The sequence below is a fragment of the Bos indicus genome, chromosome 6, assembly GCF_029378745.1.
Source record: "Bos indicus isolate NIAB-ARS_2022 breed Sahiwal x Tharparkar chromosome 6, NIAB-ARS_B.indTharparkar_mat_pri_1.0, whole genome shotgun sequence".
In the NCBI taxonomy this organism is placed as follows: Eukaryota; Metazoa; Chordata; class Mammalia; order Artiodactyla; family Bovidae; genus Bos; species Bos indicus.
Window position 1 is genome coordinate 34,259,086 of NC_091765.1, and position 20,313 is coordinate 34,279,398.

Consider the following 20,313-nt stretch of genomic DNA (forward strand, 5'->3'; position numbering starts at 1 on the left):
GAGGGTAACACATTCATAAATCAGCTTTTAATGATTTGGTATGTCCACTGTTTCCTAACTATGTGTCCATCAGAATCTATTTATTTGTACTTGCAATCCCCCAAGTAAAATCCAAATTTTAAGAAGTATCACTGGCATGGTCAAACATAACCAACTGAAACTGAAAATCAATTTTCAAATCACAACAGGGGATTTTTCTCATAAAAGAATGCATGTGTCTATAATTTGGGGGGGGGTCTATTTCTAAGGAACGCATCTAGAAATTATCGAAAATGTTCCTTTTCTCTCAGATGTTTAAGAAGCATTTTCAAAATCTGTCTTATAGGAATATAAAACTCCTTATTTAAAATGTTCAAGTGTACCAATATTAATTTTTCTTCAGAATTCCAGGTTAAGGATGGTAACATGATCTCTACTTACTCTGTTTGTTACTTTGGGAGATTTGAGCTCTGCCAATTACGTAAAAGTGATTCGTGCTCATTACAAACTTGCACTTTATTTCCATTGCATCAGTGGCTCTGGAATTTCTGTAACTTCCAATAACACAGCCACAATCCAAAAGTTCTGATAATCACTGTCTCTCACCTTAGCTTGCAACATTAAGTATAATTTCTGAAATTAAATGCTTAATCCTGATTTAGATATCAAACCATAACAGCTTTCTTTATCCATATCTCCTATCATGTGTATTTAGACTTGTGATATAAGTGTTAGTCGCTCAGTAGTGCCCGACTCTTTGCGACCCCATGGATTGTAGCCCACCATGCTCCTCTGTCCATAAGATTTTCCAGGCAAGGATACTGGAGTGGGTTGCTATTTCCTTCTCCAGGCAATCTTCCCAACCCAGGGATCAAACTCGGTCTTCTGCACTGCAGGCAGATTCTTTATCGACTGAGCTACAATGGAAGCCCTGTGATATAAGATATAAGATATAAGATATTCAGAATAGGGATGGTCAGGTAGTTTTCAGGTAGGGTAGAAGAAAAGACAACTTGCCATTCAAAATTATTTTGTACAAACACATGCACACATACACACACAGGTGCATATGCATATGAATCTTTACTAAGTTAACAAAAAGTGTACTTTGGAAAATATAATACTAATATTTAAAATAACAAAGGTGAGAGAGTCAATTCCTAAGCAAACTGATAAGAAGTCCTAGGTCCCCAAGGAGGAGAAAGGGATCTGGGGCTCTCAAGGAGGAGGAAAAGACAAACGTCTTTTTTTTTTCCCCTCTTCATTTCTTAGTCTTAGTCACATAAAATGTTTTCTCCTTTAAGCCTGGAACTGATGATTACACAACAACTTCAAACTCTGTACTAAGGATTATATAACAATGTATCCTGCTTGAGGACAGTTTCTCCTTCCTGAAAACCTTCTGACTAATCCTGATATTTTAGAATGTATATTATGGGAGTGGATCTGGTAAAATCTTTCTATTGTTAAATTCTAATACTGTTATCTTAAAATGTAAATTGTGGGGGTGGGTCTGGTAAAATTTTTACAACCTTGAGACCTTCTTTTGATTTATTGTAATAACCAATTAAAAAAGTATATAAATCCCTTGCTTAGACTAGGGAAGGTGGTCCTCCCCATCTCCCTTCTGATCTCTGTGTCAGAAGCTTTCTCTGTCCCTTTTTCACTATAATAAAACTCTGCTACACAAAAGCTCTTGAGTGATCAAGCCTGGTCCCAACTCCTGAAGCAAAAATCTTCTTCAGAGATCACGAATCTGACATCATTCACCATAAGCTATCAAAGGTATACAATCTTATAAAAAAAACTGATAGCAACCTGGTTTTATCCACAATTCACAGCAAAAATACTGTATATAGGAGAACAGAGTTTCCTTAAGGAAAGAAATATGATTTATCCATGTGTCATATCCAGTGAAATTTCACTGAGGATTTTTTTTATGAGTTATAAGATCCACAAGAGGCAAGAAATTCACTCACAGATAGAAGTATCAGTTATACGATGACATTTTACACAGCATTCCACTAATTTCCCTTTTTAAACAACCTTGCTATTACTTATTATGATCAGCATCCTCAATTTACATGCATGTATAAATACATTAAAAAAAAGTACCTATTTTTTTAATACAACTAATATGTGTTTTCAAACGTTTTACAACAATACAAGCAATTTAGGTACTGCTCATCTCTTTTTCCTTCAGGAAATTTGTATTTTAATCAATTCTTCTTAATTTATATTTTTATACAGCATGTAGTGTTCAGATCTGGCCTTCCTGTCTAGCAATTAGCCTTTTAACAATATTTACTACTTAGCTAGACAGCATATTACTTACTGCCTGCTTCAATTCTCCATGCAAACTCTCAAATGGTAAAGAGAACATTTTAAAGGACACTTCTTAAACCTTATAAATATCTGGTAAGAGGCCCTTAGTATCACATCCGTCAACATCTATTGGGAACATCTGTCATTTGAACTAAGACAAATTAATTCATCTTCAGAAGTAATCATTGTCATTTTGTCTTCATCAATCACAATAGCACTAGGATGAAAAATTCTAAGAGGGTATTTTGAGTAAGAGTTTTCCAAATCCACACATTTCAATTTAACATAATCACAAGGACTTTATATATACATCTTTGTAATACACACATGTAACAGAACACAGCAAGCAGGAATCAGAAAGATGCCTGTCACAATTCATAAGCAAGAGAGATCAGGACACTCTTAAGGAATTACACTCTTATTTATAGGTCACTTACCACTGAAACTTGATAAACAGTGTTCACAACATATTTCTCCTCTTGTCTGATACCTCCCTAAAGTGTCTTACCATAGAATGGATTAGACTTTACAATCATAGGGAAAACTGAGGTGAGTGTTAGGTTGACTAGAAATAAGCCCAAGTAACGCAGTATTGCCCAGATAGGGAGTGAAGTGGCTGTTTTGACTTTAGTAACTTGACTTTTCATTCCTGGATAGGAGGTGTCAAGTGAAGACATAATAATGCTTTCATTAATTTGATGATTTTACCTTCTTCACAATAACTCCACTAACCAAGAATGGAGGCCCAAATCAAGGTTGTCCCCTCAATGCAGATGTATATATTAAATTGTAGGCCATTAACAATTTGGCCTTCACACAAACCACAAAATACCTTCAAGAAAAAATTTTAATTTAAAATACATTATTGACATATTCCTTACCCATAAGTATATTTATAATAAAATAAAATCAGAAGAAATAAAAAATAAGCAATAAAATTTAACAGCAACTCTTCTCAGTAAAAGCCTTTAAATATAACATGAAAAAACTAAAAAATCTTAACTTAAAAAATGATTTTTGCTACCATTTAGCAATGTCATCACATGGCTACATGGATTTGAATTTCCCTTCTTTAGACACATAATTGCTCTTGGACTAGGATACAATGGTGAGGAGGTGAAACTGTACATCCTCGAACACACCAAATCAGCAGAAATAAATCACAACTGTCCTGCTCAGGTGTGAACTTTTACTTAGAACATGAGGAGTTGAGTTCTTTCTCTAACTAGATCCACTTTAGTTCCAACTGACAGACAGTAGTTACCCTCACAAACCTGTAAATGGCTCTGAGATCTTCCTTATACAGTACATGCTTTTACCTTCTGTCCTACAATACAAAATATCTCTAGAGATTTAACTACATTTCACCTTCCCCAGCTCTTTTGCCAATGTGATCCTACTGTTGTGCATCCCTCTAAAGGAATAGATTCTTCTGGATAGAAATAGCAAATAAATGGAAAGAGACCACACATGACAGTTAACTAGGAACTAAAATGCCAAATACTAAAAACACACAACTGGAAATTAGAAGAGCAAAGAAAGAGGGGCAAACATCATGCATTAAATACAGAAGAAATATGTTTTTACAGAAAGAGAAACCACAGATGGGGAGGAGGGTTACATTATTCTCTCATTTTATAGACTAAGTGTCTTCACTTTTGACCCAAATTATACTGTAAATATCACCAAAAATAAAATTACCTTTTGAGTAACAAGAAAATATTGATTTACTGAATTAAATATCCCACCACCTCACTACACCCAGCAATGTGAGTCACAGAGAAAAGTAGAGCATTTACACTTTTACACTGAAAAGGATTTTATCTAATTAAAATTAGATAATAATATATATCACATAAATAATATGATATTCTGTTTGATACTACTAAAAATTTCCCTTCTGTATAAAGCATCTAGAGTAGACACTAGTTAAAGGAAATTTTAGAATCACTAGTCTTACCAGAGCAACTTCACACCATCAAACAATGCACACCCACCTAGCAGCATATGCCAAAACCCTTGGACACGAGAGTGAAGAACCACAATGCCATAAAATGTTTTCATTGTTAGAATTATGCTAATCTTTCAGTAAATCACTTTAAATATTGCATCAAATCTTTGCTCAAAAAGGTTTCTCTGCCCTATCTAGAGGGCCCTACTGCTTTAAAAATCCACTTTAACAGAAACAAAACACTTACCTCATTGGAGACAGGATATTTTCTTCAGTTTCAGAGGAGCAAGTACAAATAACTCATTTACATAAACATGTGTAAAATGTGTTTTGGCCAGAGTGAATGAGATGTTATCAAAATCCCTTTCAACACATCCCCATCATCCTTATCATCATCAGCATCAATCAGCATCACCCACCACATCAGGGCAACCTTCTCTCTTCTTCTCCATCCCTCTCCCTTTGATTTTCTTACCTCTCTCCCTCCTTGTACTGACTCCAATCTTTTCAAGTTCAAACCCTGAAAGAGGGGAAAAAAAAAAAAAAAACTACATTTATTACTGATGGCAAAGAAGAAGTAACTAGTACCAGTGAGAAATTTTAAAGTGAAATAGTTCATTTAACAAAGACGATCTGAAGGCAGATTAATATTTCATACATATGATAATGTCCATAACTAAGTCTTCAAATATGGTATCAATGCACTTTTTTGCTAAATCCCAAGACATTAAGTAAAAATAAAATACAAAGCATTTTTTTTGTTTAGTAATGATTGTCGGTCTCTCAGTGAAGTCACAATCTAAAAGGATTTGCTATGGTAGTAAGCTTTTATTCTATTGCTTTGCACTTGGCACATCCTGGAGCCCAGATCTGAGTTAAGGTTGATAAAAAGAATTAGCTTCATTTGCAGCACTGATGATCATCTAGGAAATATTCAGAATTTTATCTCCTGAAAAAATTTCTCATCTTTTATTATCATAAATGCTTTTTACATTAAAAGAGGAGGGATTCCTGTTAAATCCCCAATAAATACTAAGAATAATTAAATGAGAGAAGACTCTCTCTTTCTTCGCATGCCTATTGCAAATATGCTTGTGGCACTAGAGTCAGTCTGTCCATCTGTCTATCCTCCCTAGAAATACTGCTATTTAGAAAGTGAGATAATGGAACAAATTGCTCCCTCCTGCAAATCCAATAAAGGGCTTCCACGGTGGCTCAGACAATAAAGAATCTGCTTGCAATGCAGGAAACCCAAGTTAATGGGTTAGGAAGATCCCCTGGAGAAGGGCACGGCAACCCACTCCAGTATTCTTGCCTGGAGAATCCCATGGACAGAGGAGTCTGATGGGCTACAGTCCATGGGATCGCAAAGAGTCGGACACGACTGAACAACTTTTCAAAACAACAATAAATACAACAAAAGTTTCAATTACTGTTATTTTCCTTATTGTAGTAGTTTTGTATGTGGAAGGAACAATATGAAAATTGCAGTGACATATGGTATCATAGTACCTAATTCTTTCTTTTTACCTTCCTTCCTTTTTCTTCTACTTTTCTCTCTCTCAATCACACCCATAAATTATTTTACAATACATATTTATTTGGTATGTACTGTGGGTCAGACACCATGCTAGATACTAGGATTATCAGTAATAAATATTCCTCAAAGTTTAGGAGATCACTGACTACACACACAAAACTGAAGATAAAACTTTAGGATAATGATGCCAGGTATACAATATTCTCTCTTAGCATAGGATGAAAGAGACAATTCAGTCAATGAATCAGCAAATACATAAAGGACCACAGAGGAGAATCACATCTAAACAGTGGTAGAGGCTGAAGAGGCAAAGCAGAACAGCATGCAGCACTCTAAAAACCTGGCTACACAATGTCTGGTGTCTGGATTTATAGCATATTCATTTCTAATGATGACTCCACCCAAGACTAGCCGAGCAGGTAAATATATTTTAACAAAATTTCTAGGCAATTCACATGCATATTAAGAGTTTGAAAACCACTGCACTAAGAGGTCTATGAAAGGTGAATGGTTTAGTTGGCATATACTGTGAGTGGTGCATAAGAGGCGGAAAATAGGCTGAAAAGTTGATCAAATTGTGAAGTCTTAGACTGTTCTTCAGGGCTTTCGTGGTGGCTCAGATGGTAAAGAATTCACCCGCAATGCAGGAGACCCAGGTTTGATCCCTGGGGTGGGAAGATCCCCTGGAGCATTTACGTTTAAAAATGTAAAAGATTTATAAGATCTGATGAGAAACCGGAGTGTTAATGTTTAACACATTTTCAAGTGGTTTTTAAGTTATCTCATATATTAAACATTTCTTGAATTGTTTGATAAAAAATAAGAACAAAATATTAAATAACTCCACTTTGTTTAAAAAATATGACTATTACACTAATGATTCTAGTAAAGGCTCTAGGATCAACCTGACAAATAGTCATTTTTATAAATAAATGACAGGCTGACTTCTGAGTGCAGAAAATTATCTGCATTTGCAGGATACACTTTGAATAGCTTTTACTGACTATGCCAAAGCCTTTGACTGTGTGGATCACAACAAATTGTAGAAAATTCTGAAAGAGAGGGGAATACCAGACCATCTTACCTGCCTCCTGAGAAGTCTATATGCAGGTCAAGAAGCAACAGTTAGAACTGGACATGGAACAACAGACTGGTTCCAAATATGGAAAGGAGTATGTCAAGGCTTATATAGTCACCCTGCTTATTTAACATAAATGCAGAGTACATCATGAGAAATGCTAGGCTTGATCAAGCACAAGCTGGAATCAAGACTGCTGGGAGAAATACCAATAACCTCAGATATGCAGATGACACCACCGTTATGGCAGAAAGTAAAGAAGAACTAAAGAGGCTCTTGATGAAAGTGAAAGAGAAGAGTGAAAAAGTTGGCTTAAAGCCAACATTCAGAAAACTAAGTTCATGGCATCTGGTCCTATCACTTCAAGGCAAATAGATGGGGAAACAGTGGAAACAGTGACAGACTGTTTTTTGGGTGGCAAAATCATTGCAGATGGTGAGTGCAGCCATGAAGTTAAAAGATGCTTGCTCCTTGGAAGAAAAGTTATGACCAACCTAGAGAGCATATTAAAAAGCAGAGACATTACTTTGCCAACAAAGATCCATCTATTCAAAGCTATGGTTTTCCCAGTAGTCATGTATGGATGTGAGCATTGGACTATAAAGAAAGCTGACCACTGAAGAATTGATGCATTTGAACTGTGGTGTTGGAGAAGACTCTTGAGAATTCCTCAGACTGCAAGAAGATCCAACCAGTACCCCCTAAAGGAAATCAGTCCTGAATATTTATTAGAAGGACTGATGTTGAAGCTGAAACTCCAATAGTTTGGCCACCTGATGCAAAGTACTGACTCACTGGAAAAGACCCTGATGCTGGGAAAGATTGAAGGTGGGAGGAGAAGGGGATGATAGGTTGGATGGCATCATCAACTCAATGGACATGAGCATGAGTAAGCTCTGGGAGTTGGTGATGGACAGGGAAGCCTGGCATGCTGCAGTCCATGGGGTCACAAAGAGTCGGACAGGACTGAGTGACTGAACTGAACTGAAATTTCATATGAAATAAAAAATATAAAACAGAACCTTAGAACATTTCTTAACCTGGAAGTGTAGGCTAAAAATAAATTCTAAAATGAAATTCATGCTCATAACTTTTAGGATATGGGAAACAATGTTATGATGTACTTTTGAATTCAGACAGACGTGCTTAAATCTTTGCTTTGGTATCTTCTTTTGTGTTCTCTCTAATGAATTACATGATACTTTTCAACCTCTTCTTTATACTTGAAAAAAATAATAAATGTAATGATTATTATGTAGTTGCTATAAAGATTATATTAGGCAATATGTGTATAGCACTTAGCAAAGAGCCAGGAGGAACAGCATATTCCAAAATAGTAACTGCTATCTGGTCTTTTTGTTATAATTCTTATCATTATTACACTCATACAACATGTCTAAATATAAGATCAATTTGAGCAAAATACCCTGATATTGTACTCTTCTTTTGAAGAATGTAAATTATCACTCTTTTCTTTAACTCCTTGATATATTTATATTTGTAATAGTGTTTTAAATTTCTTGTCTGTTAATTCTATCATGCCATTTCCATTTCTATTATTATTGGCAATTATTTCCCAGTTATTAGTCACATTTTCCTATTTTTCCTTATGTCCAATAATGTTTTTATTGGTTCTCAGATATTGAGATCTTACTCTGCTTAGTGTTAGATTTGTTTATTCTCTTAGAAGGAGTTAGGACTGTTTCTGCAAATGATTAAGTTATTTGTGGGTCCAACCAACTACAAAACTTGTTTTAACGACATTTTAGGCTAAGTCTGAAGTTGTCTTTAGAGTTATTTATCTTTATTACCAAAGCTCAACCCTTCTGTGCTCTCTACTGAATATTCCATGTATTCAAAGAAAATTCACTACTCTGACTGATAGAAATTCAAAAGATTCCCAGACCTAAGGAAACGTTGGGAATTCTATTTAAAGTTCTCTTGTAATCATTCTTTTCTAGCAGTTATTCTTTGCCTAGCCTTGTCAAATTTCACTTGACATATGTGAAGGTTGTTTTTCAAATAAAATTCTCAGAGTAACACATATGTAGATTTCTAGAGCTCTTCTCTGTGTATTTTCCTCCTTTCTGGTAATCAGACCTACAAATTCTAGCTGCCTGTTCTCTCCAAACTCAGACAGTTGTCTCCTCAACTACAAAATTTAAGAACTCTATAGTTCTGTCTGGGCAGTCCTTCCATGTACCAATACCCGAATTTCCAGCCTTCCCGTTTCTTACCACTGCATTTCTTCTTAAATAGTAGTATGATTTCGGGGAAGAAAACACACTTTTGGAAGATGAACACAATGTTGAACTCTTTCAGTTTGGTGGTTGTTGAGCCACTAAGTTGTGTCCAACTCCTTTGACCCTGTGGACTGTAGGCCTCCAGTCTCTTCTGTCCATGGGCTTCTCCAGTCAAGAATACTGAAGTGGGTTGTCATTTCCTTCTCTGGGGATCTTCCCCACCCGGGGATTGAACCTGGTCTCCTGCATTGCAGGCAGATTCTTTACCAACTGAGCCACCAGTTTATCTATCAAGAAAATGATGTGGGGATGGAAAGATATAGAGAGTTGTACTGGATGGCCATTTGTAGAGCTCTAAAATCTACTATCTGTGCCGTGCTTTAATTTTAAGACAGACAGTCTGGTTCTCTTACAGGTTCTTACTACGCATCTTTCTAGTACGGCTTCTTAGTGAGACAGATAAACTATTCAAGAAATTAAGAAATTCCAAAGAGTTTGACCCTGGTGGCCTAGACAGTAAAGCATCTGCCTGCAATGTGGGAGACCTAGGTTTGATACCTGGGTCAGGAAGATCCCCTGGAGAAGGAAATGGCAACCCACTCCAAGACTCTTGCCTGGAAAATTCCATGGACGGAGGAGCCTGGTGGGCTACAGTCCATGAAAAAGAGTCGAACACTACTGAGATACTTCACTTCTTCTTCAATAAGTTTGAACACAGTTTGATAAAAATACTCTCAAACTTATTTGGTTCCTAAATTCTGGTTTTCTTAATTTGGATATCTAAATTTTCCTCTATCAGATTGCTGCACACACTTTAAATTCAGTGTCAAGTTTCAGTTATATTGCTGATTAAAAAAAAAACAAAACAAAAAAGACCTTAGTTGTAAATATGGCTTTCCAACCTTAGTCATATTTAACATTCATTTTGTAAGTGATAGTACTGAGATATGTGACTAGTCATAGGTTTACAGAATAAACTTAGAAATTCAGAAACTTTCCCAAGGCTGGTGACCCTACTTAAAAACTCCAAGAATTCACTCTTACATATAATTTTCAGTCTTCCTTTAAAGTTAATGAACATAGTTTAAATATTCTTTGTCATCTCTTATAACTTTTTTAGGCCATTATATTGGGAAAACTGTTTTTCTTATATTATATTGAAATATTTATGTCATAGAGAGATTTGTGTTCAGCTGTTTTAAAGTTCTATGGAGTTCATTAAGATTTGAACTAAAATCCATCCAAAGACAAAAAAGAAAACATTCAAGTGTAAAAAATTGTCAAACTGTTTTTCTTTTTTTATTTTTTAAATTAGTCATGTTGGTCACCTTTGAAACTCTGTATCATGGTATCTGTAATTCATTCACTGGAAACTTTGCATTGCTCTTTATTTTCCTTCTCAAAAACCAATATATGTCATTGCTTTTGGTGACTTTGGCCCATTCCTCTGTCATTTTAAAAATGGAAAACCATTCCATATTTTTTTTTAAAGTAATATTGTCATTACATCACAGAATACTTTAAAATGTCCACATATTTAAAACAGTATATATTTGTTGAATTTTTACTAGATGACAGGCATAATGCTGAGCACTTTACATGACAATTTTTATTCCTCACAATTACTTTCTATTGTAAGAACCACTATTAATTCCCATTTTTGGCATAGGGTCATTGAGGCAAAGAGATTAATTAACTTGCCTAAGGAGACACAGCTAGAAGGAGGTGGAGTTAATTATTGAGCCCAGAGTATTTGACTTAGAGCTCCTTTTGCAACCAGTATACATAGTGCCTCCAAAAATTACTACTATTTTATGTCTTACATGTATTGAGATGAATGTCTAATATGATAAGACCAATATGTACTTAATAAGTAGATGAGTACACCTAAACACAGAATTATATTAAGTTCACATGTATCATGTCATTAAGAAGTAAATGCAAGATAAATTTTTGGCTTTGAATTCATTTAGGATTTGGAAATAACTGTGAGAAAAAAAGTTAAAGTAAATGAGATTGGATTCCAGAGTTCTTGATTTCTTGGAAAGAAATGTAAAATTCAATTGAAATATTTCCTGGGGCAGACAAAGATTAAAAGAAAATTAATTCAACTATGTGGGCATAAATAACATTGCATAGAGCTTGTCTGTGATTATCGTTGCTTTAGGCTAACTAAAATATTATACAAGTATAGTACTTCCATACCTCCAGTTTTCTAGCAGTTCTCATTTTGGTATACTGCATGTTAAATTTCTTCTGCTCCAGGGATTTGGGTCCTCATATTCCATGAGTTTATATACAATGAAATTTGCCCTAAAACTAGAATATTTCCAGTATTTCTGATGTTCACAGCTGGCTCATCATTGGTGATAAAGGTGTCTTTTCATTTCTGATACGAGACTAATCAACAACATAGAATTTCTATTAAGATTTCATGTAATATTATTTCTTACAACCTCTATGTTTTATTCTAATTCTTAAATGGAAAATTAAAGACACAGTTTCAGAAAATAAGTAATCTCAGATATTGCCAATGAAAACTGTAATGTTTTAGAAACCCTCATGGTGGTAACATCAGTCTAACTGCGAAATTTAACAGCTATGGCCAGGACTCCTAATGAGTGGAATGTGGCACTGCTAAATATTTGAAAATCTATCCCTTGATTAGGCTAAGCTAATTGAAATAGTAGTCTGTCTAGTGAGCTGTGTTTTATATTCTTACTATGGAATATAAAAAGAGAGAACTTCCTAAAGTAGTTCAAGAGAGAGGACCAATAGATAGAACATGTTTGTCTATCAATCTGTATTTCTATAATGCCTGAGCCCATCTCTTTCTAAATCCATTCATATCACCCGTTTACAGAATCTGTGTTTTCAGTGTAGTCCTTGTTCATGCCAAGCATTGTTTTAACATAGACTTCGGAACCAGGTGCTCATCGCAGGGGACCTCTCTTCACCTAGATGCTTGTACAACTAAACCCACAGCTTCTAGGTGTATGCTTACATCTTACCTTCTCAGGGAGGTCTACTTTATCCCCTTATTCAATATTTTATTCTACTCCCTCCCTACTTCACTGCAAGGGACACTTAAATCTCTTAATATACTGAATACATCTATCACTATTGTATATTACCAATCTTTTCAATCTGTATTTAAGTGCTACAAAGGCAAGCATCAAATCTTTGTTGCTGTGTTTTCCAGATTATCCCAATTGTTTAAACAGTGCCTGGAGAACGGTGAGTGCTAAAATATTTAAATGTTTGTGAAATAAATGGAAATTTATTTTTCAATTTATTCATGTATCTAAAGTTTTACCTAATCTGTTCTATGCTAAGTCACTTCAGTCATGTCCAACTCTGTGCAACCCCGTAGACGGCAGCCCATTAAAATATTTAAATGTTTGCTGAATAAATGGAAATTTATTTTTCAATTTATTCATGTATCTAAAGCTTTACCTAATCTGTTCTATGCTAAGTCACTTCAGTCATGTCCGACTCTGTGCAACCCCATAGATGGCAGCCCACCAGGCTCCCCCGTCCCCGGGATTCTCCAGGCAAGAACACTGGAGTGGGTTGCCATTTCCTTCTCCAATGCATGAAAGTGAAAAGTGAAAGTGAAGTCTCTCAGTCGTGTCCGACCCTCAGTGACCCCATGGACTGCAGCCTTCCAGGCTCCTCCATTCATGGGATTTTCCAAGCAAGAGTACTGGAGTGGGTTGCCATTGCCTTCTCCGAATCTGTTCTATATTAATTTATATTTGTAAATTGTATGGTCTGTTAGCTTTAGTGATATAACAGATAAAATGTTGACATCCCTATTAAAGTTAAATCAACAAAAAATCTAAAAATTCATTTATAATTTTTAAATTTTCAGCATTTTCTCATCACACTAAATCTTTTGACAAGACCAAAGCAAGTGTGCTGTTAGGTTTTCAATTAAATATCTAAGCAATAATCAGTAACAAATTGACTATAAGAATTTTAGGAAAAATTATTGATTTCAGAATATCCCTTGAAGCATAATTCATAACAGGACAGTATTCCCTTTCTACCAAGATGACAATGATTATTTCAGGATAAAAACTAAACTAACATATGCAAGTCTGGACAAAGCAAGTTCAATTAAAATAAATAGTATGGATTACTGGATTCTATCTATATCTAGAGTAATTATTCAGCTTTATCATAATTCTTAGAAAATTAAAGTTTAGTTCAGAAAGACTGAGTCTAGACTATGAATTGAAAACAATGCCAATTTATAAAATGGTAAAGTTACATATGATTATATATAATGAATTCTCAGTTCAGTTGCTCAGTCATGTCCGACTCTTTGCAACCCCATGGACTGCAGCACACCAGGCTTCCCTGTCCATCACCAACTCCCGGAGCTTATGCCCATTGAATCGGTGATGCCATCCAACCATCTCATCCTCTGTTGACCCCTTCTCCTCCTGCCTTCAATCTGTCCCACCTTCAGGGTCTTTTCCAATGAGTCAGTCCTTCGCATCAGATGGCCAAAGTATTGGCATTTCAGCTTCAGCATCAGTCCTTCCAATGAATATTCAGGATTGATTTCCTTTAGGATTGACTGATTGCATCTCCTTGCAGTCCAAGGGACTCTGAGTCTTCTCCAACACAAGAGTTCATAAGGATCAATGAATTCTAAATGATATTAAATGGGTTTTCGATACTGACACTGTCAGAATTTTGATGAAAATTCAAGAGAAGCTGGAAATGCTTCTATTTAACTTTTTCATTCATCTGCTTGACCGGTTCATATTCTATTCATGCACTTTCCTGTGTCACAACACTTCTTTGTAGTCTGCATTAAGATTCTTTTTGTTCATCAGAGCCACTGTTATTAATAGAAATCTCAACATCTCATCTCAATTCTTTAAAGTTTCCTTTAAGTAAAGAGTTTATGAATTAGATCACTAAAGGGACTCTGCAAAATGCTCACTGCTCAATTATGACCCAGAGTTGAGGTCTCAGTTGACTTGTTGGGTGCACCTCTCCAGGGTGCCCTCTACTTGCTGAGGCTGCAGTTCTCTGGCCAGCAGCCTCTGTATTTTACCTCAGTGTTTCTGGCTGCACTGAAGTGAAAGGATGAATTTATATGTTTCTTCCTTCTGAAAAAATATACAAGCACCCAAGTGTTAATTGCAACATTATTTACAATAGCCAGGACATGGAAGCAAACTAAATATCTATCAACAGAGGAACAGATAAAGAAGGTGTGATACATATATATAATGGAATATTACTGAGCCATAAAAAAGAATGAAATTATGCCATTTGCAGCAATATGGATGGACACAGATTATCACAGTATGTGAAGTAAGTCTGACAAAGAAGACCAAATATTGTGGTATCACTAATATGTGGAATCTAATTTTTTAAAATGATACAAATGGACTTATTTACAAAATAGAAACAGACTCACAGATTTAGAAAACAAACCAATGGTTACCAAATGAAAACAATGGGGAAAGGGATAAAGTAGGAGCTTGTACTATACATAACACAGATAACCAAGAACCTACAGTATATAGCACATAGAACTATACTCAATATTTTGTTATAACCTATATACATTAAAGAGACTGGATCTTTGATGCCTTTTTAATTTCTGTCACTGTCACTAAAACTCAAATTGGATTCACTGTCTCAGAAAGATATCCCGGGCCATGGTGATACAAAATATGTTGTTGTTAGTCGCTCAGTTCAGTTCAGTTCAGTCACTCAGTCGTGTCCAACTCTTTGCGACTCCATGAATCACAGCACGCCAGGCCTCCCTGTCCATCACCAACTCCCGGAGTTCACTCAGACTCACGGCCATCAAGTCAGTGATACCATCCAGCCATCTCATCCTCTGTCGTCCCCTTCTCCTCCTGCCCCCAATCCCTCCCAGCATCAGAGTCTTTTCCAATGAGTCAACTCTTCGCATGAGGTGGCCAAAGTACTGGAGTTTCAGCTTCAGCATCATTCCTTCCAAAGAAATCCAGGGCTAATCTCCTTCAGAATGGACTGGTTGGATCTCCTTGCAGTCCAAGGGACTCTCAAGAGTCTTCTCCAACACCACAGTTCAAAGGCATCAACTCTTCGGCGCTCAGCCTTCTTCACAGTCCAACTCTCACATGCATACATGACCACAGGAAAACCATAGCCTTGATAGACGAACATCTGTTGGCAAAGTAATGTCTCTGCTTTTGAATATGCTATCTAGGTTGGTCATAACTTTCCTTCCAAGGAGTGTCTTTTAATTTCATGGCTGCAGTCACCATCTGCAGTGATTTTGGAGCCCCCAAAAATAAAGTCCGGCACTGTTTCCACTGTTTCCCCATCTATTTCCCATGAAGTGATGGGATCAGATACCATGATCTTTGTTTTCTGAATGTTGAGCTTTAAGCCAACTTTTTCACTCTCCTCTTTCACTTTCATCAAGAGGCTTTTGAGTTCCTCTTCACTTTCTGCCATAAGGGTGGTATCATCTGCATATCTGAGGTTATTGATATTTCTCCCGGCAATCTTGATTCCAGCTTGTGTTTCTTCCAGTCCAGTGTTTCTCATGATGTACTCTGCATTTAAGTTACATAAGCAGGGTGACAATATACAGCCTTGACGTACTCCTTTTCCTATTTGGAACCAGTCTGTTGTTCCATGTCCAGTTCTAACTGTTGCTTCCTGGCCTGCATACAAATTTCTCAAGAGGCAGATCAGGTGGTCTGGTATTCCCATCTCTTGAAGAATTTTCCACAGTTTATTGTGATCCACACAGTCACTCAGTTGTGTCCAACTCTTTGTGACCCAATGGACTGCAGCATGCCAGGCTTCCCTGTCTGTCACCATCTCCCAGAGCTTGCACAAACTCATGTCCATTGAGTCGGTGATGCCATCCAACTGTCTCATTCTCTGTCATCTTCTTCTTCTCCTGCCTTCAATTTTTCCCAGCACCAGGGTCTTTTCCAATAAGCTGGCTCTTCACATCAGGTGGCCAAAATATTGGAGCCTCAGCTTCAGCATCAGTCCTTCTGATGAATATTCAGAACTGATTTCCTTTAAGATGGACTGGTTGGATCTCCTTGCAGTCCAAGGGACTCTCAAGAGTCTTCAACATCATAGTTCAAAAGCATCAGTTCTTTGGAGCTCAGCCTTCTTTATGGTCCAACTCTCAAATCCATACATGACTACTGGAAAAAAATCACAGCTTTGACTACATGGAGCCTTGGTGGCAAAATAATGTCTCTGCTTTTTAATATACTGTCTAGGTTTGTAATAGCTTTTCTTCCAAGGAGCAAGCATCTTTTAATATAAAATACAGAGAGCATCAAGAAGAGAAATCTCAACAAGAAAGGCATCTTAATGGTATTGAAGACTCACAGAGCAATTTACAAATAAACTTATCTTAAAGAAAAAATGAGAATCAGAAAAACATTGAATATATGTATATATATTAATGAAACACTTTGCTATATACCTGAAACATTTTTTTTTTTGGTAAAGTCAAACAAGCAGTTAGGAGTAAATTAGTGATAGAACATCCATATGAATTTTTTGTATTTCAAAAGCAAGAAAATGAATTGTGCTTCTCTTATTACTTGCCTTTTAAGTCTATTAATTTGAGTACTATGGCTTGCATACATTTTAAGAGGAATGGATTATATCTTTTAGTTTTCATTTGTTTGCCTTAGCTAAGCAAACAAATATTCTGGAAACACCTTAAGATCCCTAATTGCCAAGGTCTCTAGGCACATGAACACTTGTATGCATGTTTTGACCAGATAAGGAAAATATATTTTAGCTATTAAAATAATTTGAAAACAATCCATCATCCTTTTATTCTATAGTAGTCATACAAAGGTTATTTTTTTAACCATTCATGCAAGTCATAACAACTTTTCTTCAACTCAGTCTTTTAGGAGAGTTTGAGATTTCAGGTACGGACATGTTTATATTCTGTATATTCTAAAGTTATCATCTTATTAATGAAAAGTTTTTCTTATTTGCCTTTCACATTCTTTAGTTATGCCATTTCTTACAAGGAACATTCTAGAATAACAAGCCCATTCCCTCTCCCCCAAATATGGTGCTAATGAATTTGTTTACTCATACACACAAAGTGTTTCGGGTAATTTCAGGCATTTTAGCTGGAGAACTTTAGGGAGCCTTGAATACACTGAATTGAGGGATTGAAAGGACCATCATTCTTATAATGAAAACCATTAACCCATATAGTTAAAAGAATCTGCTCAGGGCTTTCCTTGTCGCTCAGTGGCTAATGCAGGAGACATAGGTTTGATCCCTGGTCAGGGAAAATCCCACATGCCAGGGAACAACTAAGTCCATGTGTCACAACTATTGATTCTGACTCTAGAGCCTGAGAGCTACAACTACGGAGCCTGCGTGCTCTAGAGCCCGTGCCCTGAAACAGGAGCAGCTACTGCCGTGAGAAGCCATGTACCTCAACTAGAGAGTAGCCTCTACTCTTGGTAACTAGAGAAAAGCCCCTGTAGCAAAGGAGACCCAGTACAGCCAAAAATAAATAAATAATTATATATAAAAAAGAATCTGCTTAAAGATACCTAATTAAAGGCTGTAGATATAGGATCTCCACTTTAACTGCCTAAAGCACATAACTGATACATTTTCAAAGGTAGCTCATTATCCTTCCCAAAGCTCTCTTTGAGTCTTTATTGATAATAATTTCTTGTGGATGGCATATAGAGTTGCCATTTTTAACAACTAAAAAAAATGCTCAAATTTTAGAGCTTCTCACTGTTAATCTCAATTTTTCATCCAAAACTTCTTCAGTCTCATGGAGATCTTCAGTCACTTGAGCCTGCCACTTTCTCATTGTTTCTCTCTAATTTCCTTCTTTTTCAGCTTAGAATCCAAGGACCATGATTATCATCAGGTTGACACAAAAACCTTACAAAATTTGGATCCTTTTCATTTCTGTTATACTTCCCTAGCAAAGCTAAACTCTGGACATCACCTACATAAGGTATAACTGTATCTAATAACTATATGTTACTGGAGAAAAACAGAGTGTTGTGTTTAAATTTATGATTACAAATTTGGAATTTTCTCTCAACATTTTCTAAAATCTGAGTATTTATTGCTTTCAACATTTTATACCAGCTGTTACCATCTTGTAATGATCTCCCCCCACAACCCTCATAGGTTTGTAGCAGGGATCCCCAATGTCCAGGATCTAATGCATGATGATATGAGTTGGAACTGATGTATGATACTAAAAATAAAGTGCATAGTAAGTGTAATGTGCTTGAATCATCCCCAAATCGCCCCCTGTCACTGCCAGTCCATGGAAAAATTGTCTTCCATGAAAATGGTTCCTAGGGATAAGGAGGTTGGGGACTGATGGTTTATAGGGTTATCTTTTTGTCATTGTTATATTTAAAATATTAGATAACTAACAAGGACCTGTGGGATAGCATGGGGAATGCTGTTCAACATTCTGTAATAAAGTAAATGTGAAAAGACTGAAAAAGAATAGATACATGTATATGTATAACTGAATCCCTTTGCTGTACACCTGAAACTAACACAACATTCTTAATCAACCATGCTCCAACATAAAACATGTTAAATAAATAAAATGATATAGATATGTTATTAATATATAGATACTAATATTTGCAATTCAAATCCATTCAGAAAAAAATAAATGAAAAAACTTGCTTGTTCTTTTTTCTCACTGATCTTGAGAAATTATTTGGACCTCTGAGATCACATTACTTTTTCATGAAAATTAGATAATTACGCTACATAGTCATATCTTTTTTAACTCTAAAACACTGAAATTGTATTTTCTTTAAAAAAAATAAATAAAAATAAAAAATTAAGCTTTAAATCTCTCAGTTTTAATATTTGAGATTTCAACTCAAGAATTTTATCAATAGTTGTGGCCTCTGCCTGCATAAAACTAATGTATCACCAGTTTTCTTTAAAAATCTCCTTCTATTCTAAGAGCTCTTCAAAATATTAAACAAGTAACCAGTGTCAGTATGAGTGTATTACTTAAACTTTGCTGTAGATATTTTATATGTTTCATAATTATTACCTTGCAAATTGGCATAAAATATCCATTTAAAGTTTCCACTTTTAAATATAATATCCATAATGCTTTTGAACTGAGCAACTCTACTGAAGTCTCAATATTAAACAAATAAATCAGATTGTGTCAACATCCACTGCTGGAGATCTTACTATATGAAATGTATTTATTTCTGTCATTATTAATTTCTAGGAACAGCAAAACAGATCAGAAAAATAAATGTTTAGTCTTAGACTGCACATCAGAAAATGCACCACAGCTTAAATTTTCACTTGACAGATCAATGTTCCATAGTGTAATTTAATGTCCTCCCAAAGCCAAAGAGCAACCTTAAAATAAAATGACAATTTCCATTTCCCTATAGTATCTACTCTAATCTAACTGCATTTTCATCATGCATTTCTGGAAACTGGATCTGGCTTGGAAATCTATAAACATTAGGAAGACAATGTTACAACTATTTGGAGTATATAATTAACCTCCCAATCTGCTGGTAACATAACATTTTCTGAAAATCAGGTGATGTTTTAAATACATAAAGTGCAATCATCGGATTTCCATTCAAGCTAGCCCAGTGATGTGTTATAGTAATAAGCTGATTAAACAAATGCTATGGCTACATTTGGCAAGGGTTAGCCATGATGTACCAGTTGGAGAGATGAATTTTGAAATTAAATACTGTTTATTAACTCTAATGATATTGTTCTCTAATTTATTCAACTTGAAAGTGTAGCCAAGGAAACGTTAGGCTCTGTTCCTCATGAAATAGCAATCTGATCAGGGAAGGTCTGGAGTTATTTGAATGACAGAGAACTGGTCAGAAATGGTACTTTTTTTTTTTTTTGGTCTTAAGGACTTCAAACCAGTTTTCAGCTTTTCCAAACAGGAATGTGAAAACCTGTAAGAGACTTTGAAACATCCTAGGGTATCCCTTCTTACCCGCCTTGCCCTGCCATCACTAAGGATACAGTTTGCCTTAAAGAGGAAGAGAGAAACAAAGTCTTAATGCAACGCTGTCCTGTTAACATATGCTTTCCTTCGGCTGATAGCCATTTAACCAACCCACTGACCTCTCACTTTTATTTTCTGGCTTATTTATTCACTCAACAAATACTGCTC

The 20,313-nt window shown here is 35.7% G+C and overlaps 1 protein-coding gene across 2 annotated transcripts in view; it reads right to left on the reverse strand.

Moving 5' to 3' along the window:
* Positions 1-20,313, reverse strand: part of CCSER1 (coiled-coil serine rich protein 1) — a 1,491,155-nt gene that overhangs the window by 486,647 nt on the left and 984,195 nt on the right. For both annotated transcript variants that reach the window (XM_070790884.1, XM_070790886.1), the window contains exon 10: positions 4,731-4,775. In XM_070790884.1, the coding sequence (XP_070646985.1) occupies positions 4,731-4,775 (45 nt within the window). The remainder of the gene's footprint in view (positions 1-4,730; positions 4,776-20,313) is intronic.